A 16,523-nucleotide genomic window follows, 5' to 3' on the forward strand; every position below is an offset into this window, starting at 1 on the left:
CAGTTTTTCTCAGTTTCAGCCTTTGCATAGTTACTGCAGTTTTGTAGGGCAGAATACAGCTAACAGTTTCAGTTCATTTAATATAGCATTTTCCAATACTGCATGTAATTATTTAAATGCACTAAACTAAACTCAGTACTACAGCTGTGACACATGCCATTAATTCAGTTTTTAGTGTATAAATACATCCTGCATCACTGCATGATTACAAAGCATACACACACTAAAAGACTTTGACCTTGAGTTTTCTTATAAAAAATGTTCTATACATGATGCAAATGTAAACAATGGATTCTTCTCCACTGTTTACATTTGCAAAAGTCAGTAAGTTCACTGTGAACTGTCTGTTTTGCTCTTTGATTCCAGGAAAACACCAGAAAGCTCCACGGAGGGAGAGGAGACTTCGTTTCCTCTGAAATGAAACAAAAACAACACAGCAGTGATGTGAATGTTTCCTCCAATAACACTGAGCTGAGGTGCACAAACCACATCTTCTGCACATTAAAATTCACATAAAACAGACGTATGCATTATTATGTGTTTTATCTGACTGGGACAAACCTTCAGCCACACTTGAAGTGAAATAAAAACTTTATTGTGCACACATTTGTGCCTGTGACCTTCATCAGAAACCTACCCACATATCAGCCAATGGGGCACTCACACATGCTGCAGATGGGCCGGGTAAATGGTCATGTGGCTTTTGGCCAATCACATTCCTCAGACTGGCAGCGAGGCAGAGGAAGTGCCCAATAATGCACATGGGTGGCACCATATTTGGTCACAGGAGAAATGTAAGGGCGGGTACTAAAGCTATAAAAATCTGTCTGTTTAGTGTGGCATACGTCTTATCATACAGGTGCTTATGTTCCTGTATTTATCAGCTATTTAGTGATATTCCTTAATAAAAAATGTTTTATTTTTGAAATTTGCTAAAAACTCAAATAGATGGGTTTTATTTGCTTTTATAAGTCAGTGCTTTGTAATTATCATTTTGAATATATATGTTTTATGAGAAAAATAACTTGTTTCTTGTTTGGCTGTGGTGTAATACTAAATACTACCACCAGATGGTGCCAAAACATTTTACACTTTAATACATATATAGATAGATAGATAGATAGATAGATAGATAGATAGATAGATAGATAGATAGATAGATAGATAGATAGATAGCAGCAGCATTACACATAGAGACTCTAACAACACAATTAAATAAGAACAACCTAGGCATACTTCAAGCAATAAAATATAAAAATACAATAAAAAATAAAGTGTCTAAAGAAGGAGTATGTATTAAGGAGTCGAATTCCAGTGCAGAATAAATATGAATATACAGTATAAAAATAAATGTTTGGTGCTGTGAAACAAATAAGGTGCAATGAACAGTGTGCATAAAAACAATATTACCAACCTTGGCTTTTCTATATCGTCAACAGTCTCTGGCAGCCTCACACTCAGAGTCTCTGGCAGCAGCAGAGCCACCAGGCCGGACAGGAAGGCCAAAGAGCAGATGATGATCTGAGGAAGAGGAGTCCACACGTCCTCCAGCAGCAGGATGAGAGGAGCCACGGATACTCCCAGACGACTCATGAAGCTGGTGTAGCCCAGGCCATTTTGTCTGGTGAGACACAACAACCTACTATATTAACAAGTCCTCTAAAATCATTATGTGACTGCACATAGGGAAGGTTAACCCATAAGAACCAAGACCCAGTAATCCTTAAAGGTAAATTATGGGGGATATACCAGAGACCAAGTGGACCACTTAGAACACATTTATGATGTTTTAAAAAAAATATTACCCTTAAATGTCAAAGATCTGTAATGTGATATAAACGTTACATTGGGCGTTTATGGCATTTATGTTTATGACATTTCTTATTTTAAAATAAATAAACTAGACACCTTTTCTGCTTACAGAAATTTGCCGTTTTCTTTGCATCTCCACAACATATATCATAATTGTGACTTTAATAGTGCTGTTAGACAACAAATTCCATTTCAGATTTGTTTTAAGTAACAAAATAATAATAAATCAATAATAAATAAATATAAATAACACTGCCTCATTTGACGGCTTCTCAACAAGCTACTGTAGCTGTAGAACACTGAAAACAAACTTATGTACTTGAGAAAACATACATGAACATTACTAGAACATTTAAAATGTTTGTGAGACCTGTGTCACCGTGGGTTCTTATGGGTTAAGGACTTTCAGTGGCACTCTACTGACTCAATTATGAGTTTTTGTAAAGGTATGCACCAAAGTTTGTCTAGGAAAAGTCCATTAACCTTTTACTGCTGGTAGATCATTCTCCAAACTGTGGCCCAAAACTGAAATAATTGTCTCAGTAATATTTTTAAGACTTTCTAAGACAAAGGGAGTATTTAAATTTGAAGACCCCTCTCTTTCCATGTTATTAAAGATGATACAATTATCTGTTCGACTGAACTGGATGGAATTAATTGGAACAAAGTTTGGACATAAAAGGATTTAGTAGAACAACAACAACAACAATGGCAATACTAGTGTAGCAGTAATTTCTGAAGAACTCAGGAATGACAACAAGAGAATGGTCTTTGTGGTTTATTAAGCTCTTGCAAGAGGATGCAACAATCAGCACCACAGAGTGTTGCAGAGCGTCTTCTGTGGCGTCCTTTTATATAATACATGCTCACTCTAAGATCACACAGCTGTAGGTCATAAAACATTGACATCACATCATATATATGTGTATATATATATATATATATATATATATATATATATATATGTATATATGTATATATGTGTATATATATATGTGTGTGTATATATATATATATATATATATATATATATATATATATAATATAATCACATATGTCTGAGGTAATTTCCCATCACAATTAGTTATAAGTGTTAATAAATGGTGAACCTTACTGATTAAGTGCTGTACACAAGATCATTTCTACCAATGAAATTGTAATCAATTTGTAAAAAAATAAAAAGATTAGATTTTTTTTTACAATTTGGGTCCCTAAACTTCAAAAGAAGTGTAAAATAACACATTTTACTACCATTTTTCCCCACTGATATGATGTTTCAATAATGTTTTACCCACAAACTTCTTTTTAAAGTCCAGTAGAGCAAGGATAATAAAAAACAATCATAAGTGATATGAGTGATGAGCAAACTAAAGGCTAAAGAAATTTGTTCTTTCTATTGGAAGTGGCAAGAACAAGAACAAAGTTAGTTCTGGCCATGACATTTCATACTTCACAAGAAACTCAAGGGCAGAACTCCTGGGGAGTCCTCATAGGGCTCTCCCATTGCAGCACACGTCAAATTCAAATTCAAATTTCTCACCAATCACACTGTCGGACACCACACTAGAAAAAAATTCCGCCCAGCTGATGTGTCAAGAAGAGTGAAATAAGGGCTGTTTCCACTACTGGCCAATACCCGGAATGAGGCGGGTCTCACTCGCCCAAACGCCTCTAATTTGAATACGAGCAGTCTGGAGCCGGCTTTTGTTGGGACTTTTTTCGTCCCTGTAGAAGAGCAGCGTCTTTTTTCTCCCCTGAAAACAGCCTGGTTGCTGATTAGATAGATCGCTAAGCGGGATGTGACGTAGTACTCTACAGGACAACAACACACACCATTTGTAAGCAGTGTTACCAACTTAGCGACTTTGTTGCTAAATTTAGCGACTTTTCAGACCCCCATAGCGACTATTTTTTAAGAAAGCAACTGGAGACAAATCCAGCGACTCCTTCTTACTCCGCCTTTAGCGGCAGTTAGCTACAGTTAGCTCTGCAGCAGTACAGTGTGTATGTGCTGCTGTTGCAGGAGGTGTTCTCTTAGCGATCTCTGTTTGTTTACAACAAGCACCGGACACTCTGTGCACAGTAAGCGATGTTGTTAATTCACAATCACTATGTTTCTGATCAGCAGATACACTGTACATAATTAGCCATGCTGCTTTCAGCTGCTGAAGTTGTGCACAGTTAGCGACGGTGAAAACCATATGTCACCTCTGGAGCCTCTAAACCCCTCTGGGTGCTAACTTGTAATGGAGACACGCAGAGTGAGTGGACTTTTGAGAGGTTGTGGCCTGAGACTTTCCTGGTGGCCACTTTTCCCCTAGTTGAAACACGGATATAGTCTCTCTCCCAGGGCTGCAAGAACAGAACAACGTCATTCTGTTCTTGCAGCCCTGGGAGAGAGACTATTTCTCTCTTCTTGCGGAGTATGTATTAGCCTTTAGCCTTCAGGCAGTTTGATGAAAGTGTGTGACAGTAACTGACCTGACCACTGTAGGGTAGAGCTCTGTTGTGTAGAGGAAGATCGTCGTGAAGGAAGCTTCTGATAGGCCTTTTCCAAGGATGGCGACAACAGCACGCACATGCCACAGACCTACAGAGAACAGGTAGTATGAAGATAAGTGTGAAAAATAACTCTTACGTTTCAAATGGAGCTGTGTGAGTTTAAGATACTGAGTAAACATAAAAAAATGTCAAAGACAATAACAACCTTGTGGTAAAAAGATGTTTATGACGATGCACGTTCCTGTCAGTAACAGCGTGCCCGCTTGGCATTTCCTCCGTCCGATGACGTTAAGAAACCAGTAGACCATCAGCTTGGCGGGGACTTCGATGGCAGCATAGATGAAGTGTGTGAGATACATGTTCAAACCGAATCCACTGATGTTCAGACTGATCCCATAATATGTGGAGGCAACTCCATACCTGCAGAGGATAATGGACAACAAATCATTGCTGTTCACGTTTAGATTTAAACTTTTAAACTTAATACCCACCACACAATCCCAGTCAGCAGAGTTAACCGTCTCATCTTCGGGGTCTTGATTAGGTCAAGGTATGTGTAGTTTTTGTCCTGTTTTTCCAGGATTTGTATGTTGGAGAGAGTCTACAGAGGCAGGAAAGTAATGTTAAATGATAGGTTCACACACTGCAAATTATTTGATTCTTACCAAGATAAAAAAAACAACTTAGATTTAGAAGTGTTGGATAATTTATCTTGTTTTAAGAGTTAATTACTTATTTTAAGCATTCAACATGCTTATTTTTTAGATTTAATAATCTTAATTTAAGAAATCTTGTCAAGTGAAATTATCTGTCAATGCAGCAAGATCATTTCCTTAAGATTTAGTGTTTTTATCTTGTTTTTAGACACACCTTTTTTTGCAGTGCATTTTTTCAAGTGGCTCTAACATATGTCCATTGAAATCATTTTTTCTGTCCCTTCATTGCAATTTCATTACATTACATTACATTACATGTCATTTAGCAGACGCTTTTGTCCAAAGCGACTTACAATAAGTGCATTCAACCTGATGGTACTAGACATAGACCATAGGAATCGAGTAAGTACATAACTTTAAGAGCTAACTGTCATTGCTAAGGAGTGCTATATGTTAAAGAAGAAAAGAAGAGAAAAGAATAAGAATTTATTTATTTATTTATTTATTTATTTTTTTTAAATATATATATATCTGTTAGGTGACCATGACTTAACCGAGGTATTGTTGGAAGATTTCAGTGTCAATCATGCTGGGCAGTAACCACTGTCTTTGAGTTTGTGTAAAAAGTGTGACATCAAGCTTTATCAGGTCAGTCTGCAAGATGTCAAGCATTACATTACATTACATTACATGTCATTTAGCAGACGCTTTTGTCCAAAGCGACTTACAATAAGTGCATTCAACCTGATGGTACTAGACATAGACCATAGGAATCGAGTAAGTACATAACTGGGAGCCAAGACAGAGAAAAGTCTGGAAGTGGTTTTGAGGCGAGTTGACCCACGCAAGGTGGGAGTCGCCAGCTGTTTGGCTGATGCAGAGCGGAGAGGACGGGCAGGGGTGTAGAGTTTGACAAGGTCCTGGATGTAAGTAGGACCTGAACCGTTAGCAGCAGAGTACGCCAGAGCTAGAGTCTTGAAGCGTATCCGCGCAGCCACTGGTAGCCAGTGGAGGGAGCAGAGGAGGGGTGTTGTGTGTGAAAATTTGGGAAGATTGAAGACCAATCGAGCAGCTGCATTCTGGATGAGTTGCAGAGGTCGGATGGCTTTGGCAGGCAGACCTGCCATGAGGGAGTTGCAGTAGTCCAGGCGTGAGATGACCAGTGCCTGGACCAGGACCTGAGCTGCATTCTGGGTGAGAAACGGGCGGATTCTCCTGATGTTATGCAGCAAGAATCTGCAAGATCTGGTAGTGGCGGTGATGTTTTTAAAAAAAATATTTTTAAAAAGCTTGTTTTTTTGGATCGATCAGAGCTGCTCTCTACTAAGAGCACTTTGTCATTTTTTTTTTTTTTTTTTTTAAAGATTATTTTTTTTGGCATTTTTATGCTTTTATTGAAAGTGGTAGAGTGAAAGGGGGTGATAGAGGGGAGGACATGCGGCAAAGGGAGCTCAGGCTGGATTTGAACCCGGCTCCGCCGCAGAAAGGACTCAGCGTTAGTGGTAAGCGATCTACCAGTGTGAGCCACCGGGACGCCCCCACTTTGTCATTTTCTTTGATTAAATCTTTAATTCAATTCTACAAAGTCATTTAGCAGATGCTTTTGGCCAAAGCGATGTACATTTGCTAGTTAATACAATACAAGCAAAGATGAAGTCAAAAGACAACACATGAGTCAGTGCCATGGGTTAAGTTTGAGTCCATTAGTAAGTGCTTTTAGGTAGTGTATAAAAAGTGAAACTAGCAAGTTCTTAGCCCGAAAACAACCGAAAAACATCCAATCATAACTAAAACAAAAGTGCCAAGAAAACGTATTAACCTGTAGCTGTAATCTAACTTCAAAATCAGTGCTTTTAATCACATAATTTACGCACAATACTTTTAAACAAATTATGCTCAAACTTACCTCCAGTTTAAATTTGGATGACACTTTTTGCCTTTTGTTAAACTTGGCACATTTGTCGAGGTAATACTGGGCCCTGTCCACTCGACCGTGAGCTAAAAGCCAGCGAGCAGATTCAGGGATCCACCTGGAAATGTATAAGTGATTTAAATAAATATACTAATTGCACTTAATGCCAGTGAACTCTGCATGTTACATATTCACGTGTTTCACTTACCACCAGGTCAAAACTGCAAAGCCCAGTGGGGCCGTGACCGCCATGATCAGCGTCCGCCAGTCATTGACCAGGAAGGCAAACCCAGCCAGCAGCATGTTACCTGCAGACCAGGCCAGGCTGCCGATCACACCGATGAACGACCTGTGGCCTGTGTCCACCCACTCAATGCCTGAAGGGTGGGGAAATACAATAGGGCCGGGACTTTAACACGTTAATTAAGATTAATTAATTACACAAAAATTAACGCGTTAAAAAAATTGACGCATTTAAATCACACCACGCTTTGGTTGGCCCCGTGGATGATGGGACATTTAGTTACAAAAAACCAACGGATGGAAGCGTCGATAAGAGCATGGTTGTGTTGCTATGCAACAAGGAATTCACATATCACCGCAGCACATCCAGCCTCAAGTATCACCTCAATGCTAAACATATAAAAAAAAAAGTATTGTATGCTATTGCTACACTTAATGGCAAAAATTGCACTGGTCTGTTGGACTTGAACAAAAAAAACAATATTTTTGTTGCTTAAGCTTATGTATTCAGTCATTATTCAATGGTATACTAAAAATCCATGTGAAGGTCAAATATTTGTATGCGATTAATTTCAATTAATAAATTACAAAGCCTCTAATTAATTAGATACATTTTTTTAATCGAGTCCCGGCCCTAATATATATATATATATATATATATACATATATATTGGCCATTCTGTGGTCAACAAATCTAATTCATATGGCAAACTTACTGAGAACGACTGAGTTGATGCTGATTCCTGTCAGTCCAAACCCAGTGAGAAATCTCAGCACTGCAAACAGAACATAGGAGTTTGCAAACGCGCTGGAGAAACCGAACACCATGGCCATGATGTAAGAGGCCAGAAGAGTGTTTTTCCTCCCATACCTAGAAAAGATGAGACGATATTTACAGACCAAGGTTATAATAGTTTTTTATTTAGTTTATATTAGTTTTAGTTTTCATTTCGTTGTGATTTTTTCTTTTCAAATTCAGTTTGAGTGAGTTTGCTAGTTTTAAATAGTTTTTATTTTTTGGAAAATGCTTAGTTTTAGTTTAGTTTTTATTAGTTTTAGTGTTAGTTTTTTTGTAATGGGGTATTTGTTGGGTGTGAGATTCAAAAAAGGCACAATAAATATTTTCTTTATTTCCTTTTATTATCCATCTCAGCCCCAAAAAGTTTATTAAGTCATAAAACCAGATAGATGAAATAGGTTTCATATCAACCAAAAAGGTTTATGTATGAAAAAAGTTGACAAAGACGAAAACTAAGGACATTTTCACTATAATTTTAGTTAGTTTTGCAGCCACAAAATAAAGTTTCCGTTAGTTATCACTTTTTTAAAAACTTGTTTTTATTTTTATTTCAGTTAATGAAAAAAAATTTCAATTCTAGTTTTGATTATTTCATTAGTTTTCGTTAACGATAATAACCTTGTTACAAACAACATTAGTTGATTCTGACTATATCTGCACTTGAACACTACTTGAGAATACTATATGTGTAACTATATACTGTTGTTTTCATTTCATAATAAAATGCTGGAGACCTTTCATTCACATACTTATCACAGAGAAATCCGAAAGCTATGGCCCCCATCATCACTCCAAAAAAGAAGATAGTGCTTGTGGTTTTTAACAGGCTTTTTCTGTCACACACAAGATCCCACTGGGGAAACAGAGAAAAGGTCATTAGATTATTTTATAAGATACCTGTTTTCTCCTTTATAAGGTGGCCCTGTAACACACACAAAAAAAACATTTCCTGTAGGCTACAGAAAACAGAAAACATTTAAACCAACTTTATTTAACTACTTAACATGCCTTTGATGAGAAAATATTAAATGCAATCAATATGATATAGGATATGCCATTCCCAACGGCAGCTGTAATGTATTGCATTACAATAAACTGTCAACTTTGTGTCATTTCTTCTCAGTCTGTCAAACTGGACCAATAAAGCAATGGAGAAATAAGTCTGTTTTACTGGGGAAACACTGCCCTTTATAGGCTTGCCCCTGCATTGCACATAGGGGTTATTCTAGACCAGTGGTTCTCAACCGTTTTTCAATGATGTACCCCCTGTGAAATATTTTTTCAGCCAAGTACCCCCTAACCAGGGCAAAGCATTTTGGTTGAAAAACAAAGACTTAAAACAGAGCACTGTGCCATCAGTGTCTGATTTATTAAACTTTGGAACTGATAAACACATACTAAATTCAAACATTTGAAGAAAAAAAAAAGTCAAACATTTTAAATGTTAATAATCCATGACTAAATTTATTGCAAATATTTCTCATCACTAAAATGTAGTGATTCAAAGTAATGTAGTAAAAACAGTGAGCATATAAGCATTTAAAACTATAACTGCTACGCTTCAACCACGACTCCATCTTTGAGTTTTCAAGTGATTGACAGGTGATGCCAGGTGTCATATGACAGGTTGGGTCCAACCATCCTGGTTTGGGGGACACTCTGGGTTTTTAGGAGAATCAAATTGAATAGCCTACTGAATATAAAATTAATTTTATGAACTTATGCTTATATTTTATTATAACATATTTCTTAAATAATTATTTTTAAAGGACTTTTGCATGGATGCTACTTTTTGAATGTATATTTTAAAATCTCACGTACCCCCTGGAGTGCCTTCACGTACCCCCATTTGAGAACCATTGTTCTACTACTACTATTGCAACTACCAATACAGCTACCGATAAAACACTGTTACTGAAAGATATCTAATATAATTGAGTATTGAAGAACACATTTGGCATTGTTGGGGGGAGCTTAGATAATTAACTAAAAAAGAGTGAATGAGTTCACCAGATCATTTGATCATTCAGGATATAAACACAGTGAAAAGATTATTTAAGTTTTGAGAGAACAGAAAATGTTTGGTGTCAAAAACTGAGAAAAAATGGTTATTTATATGAATTGAGTTTTTGGAAAAGTAAACATTTATAGTGTGTATAGCTAGTGTGGTAGCCAGCGTGGATTGTGTTTTACTTCAAAAACCAAAGTATTATAGTTTACAGAAGGTCTACCTACCAATTTCTGAAATGTACTTTATTTCTAAATATGCTATTGCTACACTTAATGGCAAAAATTGCACTGGTCTGTTGGACTTGAAAAAAAATATTTTTGTTGCTTAAGCTTATGTATTCAGTCATTATTCAATGGTATACTAAAAATCCATGTGAAAAAGATAACTTCTCACTGTTCTCAGGTCAAATATTTATATGCGATTAAAATGCGATTAATTTCGATTAATTAATTACAAAGCGTCTAATTAATTAGATTAATTTTTTTGAATCGAGTCCCGGCCCTAATAATTACATACTTCAGCCAATCGAAACATAGTAAGTAGTAGTAGTTTCCCTGTTAAAAACTGTATTTGCACCAAGATTTTTCCTCCCTTCTGCTGTTTAAAGCCTTATTGCTCACTTTAACGTATCTTATGCATCTTATTAACACAATGTTTGACACTGATCAAAGCCAGTGACTGTACCTCTGTTGCCAGAGTGGAGGTGAAGGTGGAGTTGTCATAAACCCATCCACTCTGACACTGAACGGTCTGCAGGTCAGCGCTGCCAGAGCTGTTGGCTAAGAGCTGAAACTGAGGCTCTGCAAACATCTCACAGGACTTTGGGACCCCGTCTGCTTTTACAGGTAGGCTGACAGTCAGTCTCTGCTCCGGAGTTAGATTTCTGAAGAGTCCTCCATCACCACCCAGGGTGCTGATGTCGCAGCGGTGAGGAGGCAACGCTGCGATGAAGTTATTCAGGAGGAAGTGACAGGGTAGAACTATCCTCGGGGCGCACAGCAGGATGATGATGACGATTTGAAAAGGACCGAAACCGTCGATTTCCTCTAGGATATTCTCGAACTTCATCTTCACCCTGCTAACAGCCTCTACAACAACAGATTTTCAAGTTGACAGAAATAAAGAAGTATAATTAATCAATGCTATAAAATAATATCATTTCTCGGAACAAAATGCTGAAGTCTGATGAACTATTTAAAAAGGAAACAGGAATCGATAGGTAAATATCAACAGTATATAGTATGACTCACCTGCATAGATAACTGCACAGGATTGATGCTGTGTTAGCTGCACAACTTCACTCTGTTTCTGCAGATTCTCTGTGGTGAGCAAAAGTTTACAGAAGGTCTACCTACCAATTTCTGAAATGTACTATATTTCTAAATATGCTATTGCTACACTTAATGGCAAAAATTGCACTGGTCTGTTGGACTTGAACAAAAATAAACAATATTTTTGTTCAAGTCCAACAGACCAGTGCAATTTTTGCCATTAAGTGTAGCAATAGCATATTTACAAAAATAAACAATATTTTTGTTGCTTAAGCTTATGTATTCAGTCATTATTCAATGGTATACTAAAAATCCATGTGAAAAATATTACTTCTCACTGTTCTCAGGTCAAATATTTATATGCGATTAAAATGCGATTAATTTCGATTTATTAATTACAAAGCCTCTAATTAATTAGATCATTTTTTTTAATCGAGTCCCGGCCCTTATAATTACATACTACTGCCAATCTAAACATAGTAAGTAGTAGTGTGATGATTTGAAAAGGACCGAAACCGTCGATTTCCTCTAGGATATTCTCGAACTTCATCTTCACCCTGCTAACAGCCTCTACAACAACATATTTTTAAGTTGACAGAAATAAAGAAGTATAATAAATCAATGCTATAAAATAATATTATTTCTCGGAACAAAATGCTGAAGTCTGATGAACTATTTAAAAAGGAAACAGGACTCGATAGGTAAATATCAACAGTATATAGTATGACTCACCTGCATAGATAACTGCACAGGATTGATGCTGTGTTAGCTGCACAACTTCACTCTGTTTCTGCAGATTCTCTGTGGTGAGCAGGACTGAATTTGGCTCTGAGCCTTTTCTACCTAACCAACATGATCGTTAACCTTTGTGTCACCTTTGGACATCATAAAGTTGTGAAATAGATTACACATTAGACACATTAGTACATGTTCAACTGGGGACAGGGAATTAAGAGTGTTGTTTGGTTTCTAGGAAAGAAGCACATTATTTTATCTTAGCACCTCTTTGATGTTTTTTTGTTTTGTTTGATCTTATAGACTCCAAATGTCATTTAGTTCATAAAACCCCAATGTGCTTCTCCTTGCTCATGTGGAGTGGAGGGATTTGAGTAGAGCTTTTTAAGCCTTAAAATACATGTTAAATTTAAATTCTAAATTAATTAGATGACACAAATGAGAACCCTGCGGTAAAAAAAATATGTCTATTTTATATAGCAAACAAAGAAGTAATTAAAGGAAACTATGCGCAAATATAGCCTATATATTAGTGTTGACACATCAAAGCTTCATGAGCCATTTGCTTTATTTTTTGACCCCACTAGTCGGTCTTGGCTTTAAAAAAATGGCTTTAACAATGGTAATTGAGTGTGTTTTCAGCCCTTTGTTGAACAAAGTGCCCCATCTCTTGGGCTCTGTAAATAAAGCAAATGCTTCATGACGCTTCGTTGTCCAGACACTACTATGGTTATACATACATATATACATGGTCGCCCATAAAGTTGGAAAAAAAGTTATCATCGTACTTTTGATGACTTATTTTCACTCCTTCAACCTAAAATAGGCAAAAAAATGGTTACTAATTCAAAGTTACATCACATAGCTAGGGCAGGAATTTAGCATAAAAATAAAGATTATACTGACAAATCTGGTATATTTTAAAACATCATAATAATGTGGGATGCCAAAACAAGGATCCCCCCAACAATCTTAGGTAAATGTGTTCTTCAGTTCTCTGACAGAAGAACACACTCAATTATGTTAGATGTCCTTTAAGAAAAGTGTTGTATTGGTAGTTAATTAAACCCATAGAGTTGAAATAAAATATTTTTCCATGAAATGATTGTGACAATGTGATTTCTTCTTGACAGATAAAGTGTACATCTTCTCAAAACCTTATTAATTTGTATACAACATGATCCTGTATTTTACTTGCTGACATTTTTCTAGCTTTGGCACAAAAAAAATGAATACATGAAAACTTTGCTCAAGGGTGTTTCATGGTGGGAATTTAAGATATAAGATTTAAGATCAAGTCTGTCCTGCATTATATCTCCCTTCTTCCACACTGTTTCAGCTTCCTGTGAGGAGGGAACAGCATCTTTTTAAGACATAGTTTAAGCAACTGCTTCATTTTAATCTGTTTCCTAATTGTATAGTATATTACTAGCTGTCTTTGAGAGAGATTACCTTCTATTAAAACAGAATAAAAAAATGCATATACATTTTGCTTATCCAGTGTGACGCAGCAAACCACACTGGGAAAAAAAAAAGAAAAATCATGAATGAAGAATGGTTTCCATGACTTGATCTGCAACACTGAGAAGAAAGTTACACATTTCCCTGAGAGCAGTAATGACAGGACGTTGTTAAAATGTTTGAACTCAGAGTTAAAGTGAACCCTGACATCAGTTGAGTAGAGGTCCTCTGCACAACAACCTGCACGTTGCATGGGTAGGGAGATGCTTTTCATTCTACACATGTTGCTGCAGTTTTGAAACAAGGAAAACATTAACCAGAATTAGTCATTGATGTGTGGTTAAAATGCAGTAAAAGTTTAAATGACTGAAAGCTTCTGGATGTCACAAACTGGACTTCTCAACTTTGACTAATTTCAACTAAAGAGATGACAAATGGAAACATAACAAGGCAGAAAAAATACATTGACAGTCCTTGACCTTGAAAATAGTGGACGAAGCAATATTGTTATCATGTTATAATTTATAATTTTAATAACACTTCAGCCCATAATCTCCTGAGGCTGGTACCTTATCTGTCAGATTAGTGGGAGCCAATCCCAATGACCTGCCTCAAGCTAAGATCCCTGAACCTACTGTTGTGGCAATTTTGTGGATTGCCCTAAGTTAATGGGTGATGGCCAAACAAGAACCACACAATACTCAGTTCTCCAGGTTTTATTAGCACATTCGTATTCCATACACCGCACAAGAAGGTGCTGACGTGCTAAGGTGACAGACCGATTATACTGGAGCACCAACTAGCGTTCATGAGTTCAGACAACAACAAACCACAGTGAGCATGAAGGAAGAAGCTGATGAGACGCTTTGGTTGGCCCCGTGGATGATGGGACATTTAGTTACTAAAAACCATAGACTGTATATAAATAATGGACGTAGTCACCGTGACGTCACCCATTGGTTTGTGGACTGCCCGTTGGAAGCCTCGAGTTCAGCGTTACACTCGTCGCCATCTTGCGTCGCCATCATGTTTCCGATACGCGGAGCAGACCATAATTGGACTGTGGAGGAGGAGAGGGATCTGACGACACTGACTACACGCATCTCTACACCGGCAACCCGACTGAGAGAAGCCGCTGCTAATTCATGTTAGCATTAACTGGGATGTTAGTTTTGGCTAGCAAAAAAACAAAAACAAAATGTATCTTTCTTACCTCAGAAAACTGAGCAGCGACTCCTTGGAGTGTCTGTTAGTCCAACCAAACACTGAACAAGACATTTTACTGAACAAAACGTTCAAATAAACTGTCATTAAGTGAAAATATAGTGTGAAAGGGTCAAAGTTATGAGACCAAACCGCTAAACGTCCTCTTTTCTATCTATATAATGTTATATATAACTTTATTGACACGTTGCCGTGGATACGCTCTGCTTCTCTCCTGGTGACGGCTCGCCTTGTCAGTGACCTGTCAATCAAAGCTAGAAACGCCCCAAATCATACGATTCTTTATCTTCTATTTTCTTCTAAATGGGGCCATTATTAGAACTATTGACATCAAATTGTCTTGAAGAAGATTTTTAACTAGCGATTGAGACCATAATGTTGTCCCTGAAAAATTTTTCTGAGGTAATAAATCAAGTTAGAAGTTTTCAAATTTAGCACTGAAATGAATGGGCAGATTTCTTTTGCAGCCAAACTTAGCACCCCCTATTGGAATTTTCGGTGAATTGCAGGCTTTATGCACTTCCTGGTGGCTTCCATGCTCAGGCACGGAGATTGCCGCCTGCTAAAAACCAACGAGCATGGTTGTGTTGCTATGCAACAAGGAATTCACATATCACCGCAGCACATCCAGCCTCAAGTATCACCTCAATGCAAAACATATAGCAGCTAGCGGCTAGTGTGGTAGCTAGCGTGGATTGTGTTTTACTCAAAAAACCAAAGTATTCTAGTTTACAGAAGGTCTACCTACCTATAGGCTACCTGAATTTCTGAAATGTACTATATTTCTAAATATGCTATTGCTACACTTAATGGCAAAAATTGCACTGGTCTGTTGGACTTGAAAAAAATAAACAATATTTTTGTTGCTTAAGCTTATGTATTCAGTCATTATTCAATGGTATACTAAAAATCCATGTGAAAAAAATTACTTCTCACTGTTCTCAGGTCAAATATTTATACGCGATTAAAATGTGACTAATTTCGATTAATTAATTACAAAGCCTCTAATTTATTAGATACATTTTTTTAAATCGCGTCCCAGCCATTTTTTTTTTAAAGATATATTTTTGGCCATATTTGGGCTTTATTGATAGGACAGAGTGAAGGGGGAGACAGAAGGAAAGGGCCCAGTCGGATTCGAACCCGGGCCACCCGCTTACGAGGACAATGCCTATATGGTACGCGCTCTACCAGGTGTGCCACCGGAAACACCCCAACAATATATAGTTTAACCAACTTTAACAGATTGCAATGAAATAATGAGCATATATATTGAGTTATATAATATCAGTATAAATATCAGGTCGTTATTATTTCAAGTTTCGTTGTATAGTTTTGATTTTAACTTACCTTGGTTAAGATAATTGAGAAGGTGGCCACCGGCGTCAAGGGTATGCACCGTTATGTAGCATCCGTAGCATCAGAGTAGCATATAGCCTAGCTTCTTAGCCTAGCTCCTTAGCCTCAGCTAGCTTGCTTGGTGGACGTGTTTCAGTGCATGAGCCCGTCTCCACTCCAGCTCTTAGCCAATCCAGGGAGTTGGGCGGAGTCAGCCCTGCCAAGATGGCGACTGGGGGAACGTCCACAAAGCTTCATTTGCGCTCTTCAGAACCCTACGCGTGACGTCACGGTGACTACGTCCATTATTTATACAGTCTATGGTGATGACGCAGGCGTTTTAATCCCGGTGCTGTCTCCAAATCAATTTGACATAAATAACTAATTCAGGTGGACCTGGATTTTCAATTTAGCATTTATTTTGTAGTTGAGACGTTTTTAACAAGTAATTTCATGTTATTATAACAACCTCAGTAATCATTTGTCCTACTGACATAGGATAAAATGTTAAGATAACAAACAGTCAAAATCACATTTTACAGTGTAGTATGGGGATGAA

At 37.3% G+C, this 16,523-nt stretch overlaps 1 protein-coding gene across 1 annotated transcript; it reads right to left on the reverse strand.

The window, feature by feature from the left end:
• Positions 1–304: 304 nt before the first annotated feature.
• On the reverse strand, positions 305–11,317 carry LOC131993418 (solute carrier family 22 member 7-like). Its single transcript, XM_059359327.1, has 11 exons — positions 11,186–11,317; positions 10,620–11,023; positions 8,674–8,777; positions 7,842–7,996; positions 7,091–7,259; positions 6,877–7,000; positions 4,806–4,915; positions 4,520–4,734; positions 4,294–4,402; positions 1,415–1,621; positions 305–412 (listed from the first exon to the last, which is right to left on the reverse strand). The coding sequence occupies exons 2-11, from the start codon at positions 11,001–11,003 to the stop codon at positions 331–333; spliced, it is 1,659 nt and encodes a 552-aa protein (XP_059215310.1). The 5' UTR covers positions 11,004–11,023; positions 11,186–11,317; the 3' UTR covers positions 305–330.
• Positions 11,318–16,523: the final 5,206 nt, after the last annotated feature.

Source organism: Centropristis striata, chromosome 20 (genome assembly GCF_030273125.1).
Source record: "Centropristis striata isolate RG_2023a ecotype Rhode Island chromosome 20, C.striata_1.0, whole genome shotgun sequence".
Taxonomy (NCBI): domain Eukaryota; kingdom Metazoa; phylum Chordata; class Actinopteri; order Perciformes; family Serranidae; genus Centropristis; species Centropristis striata.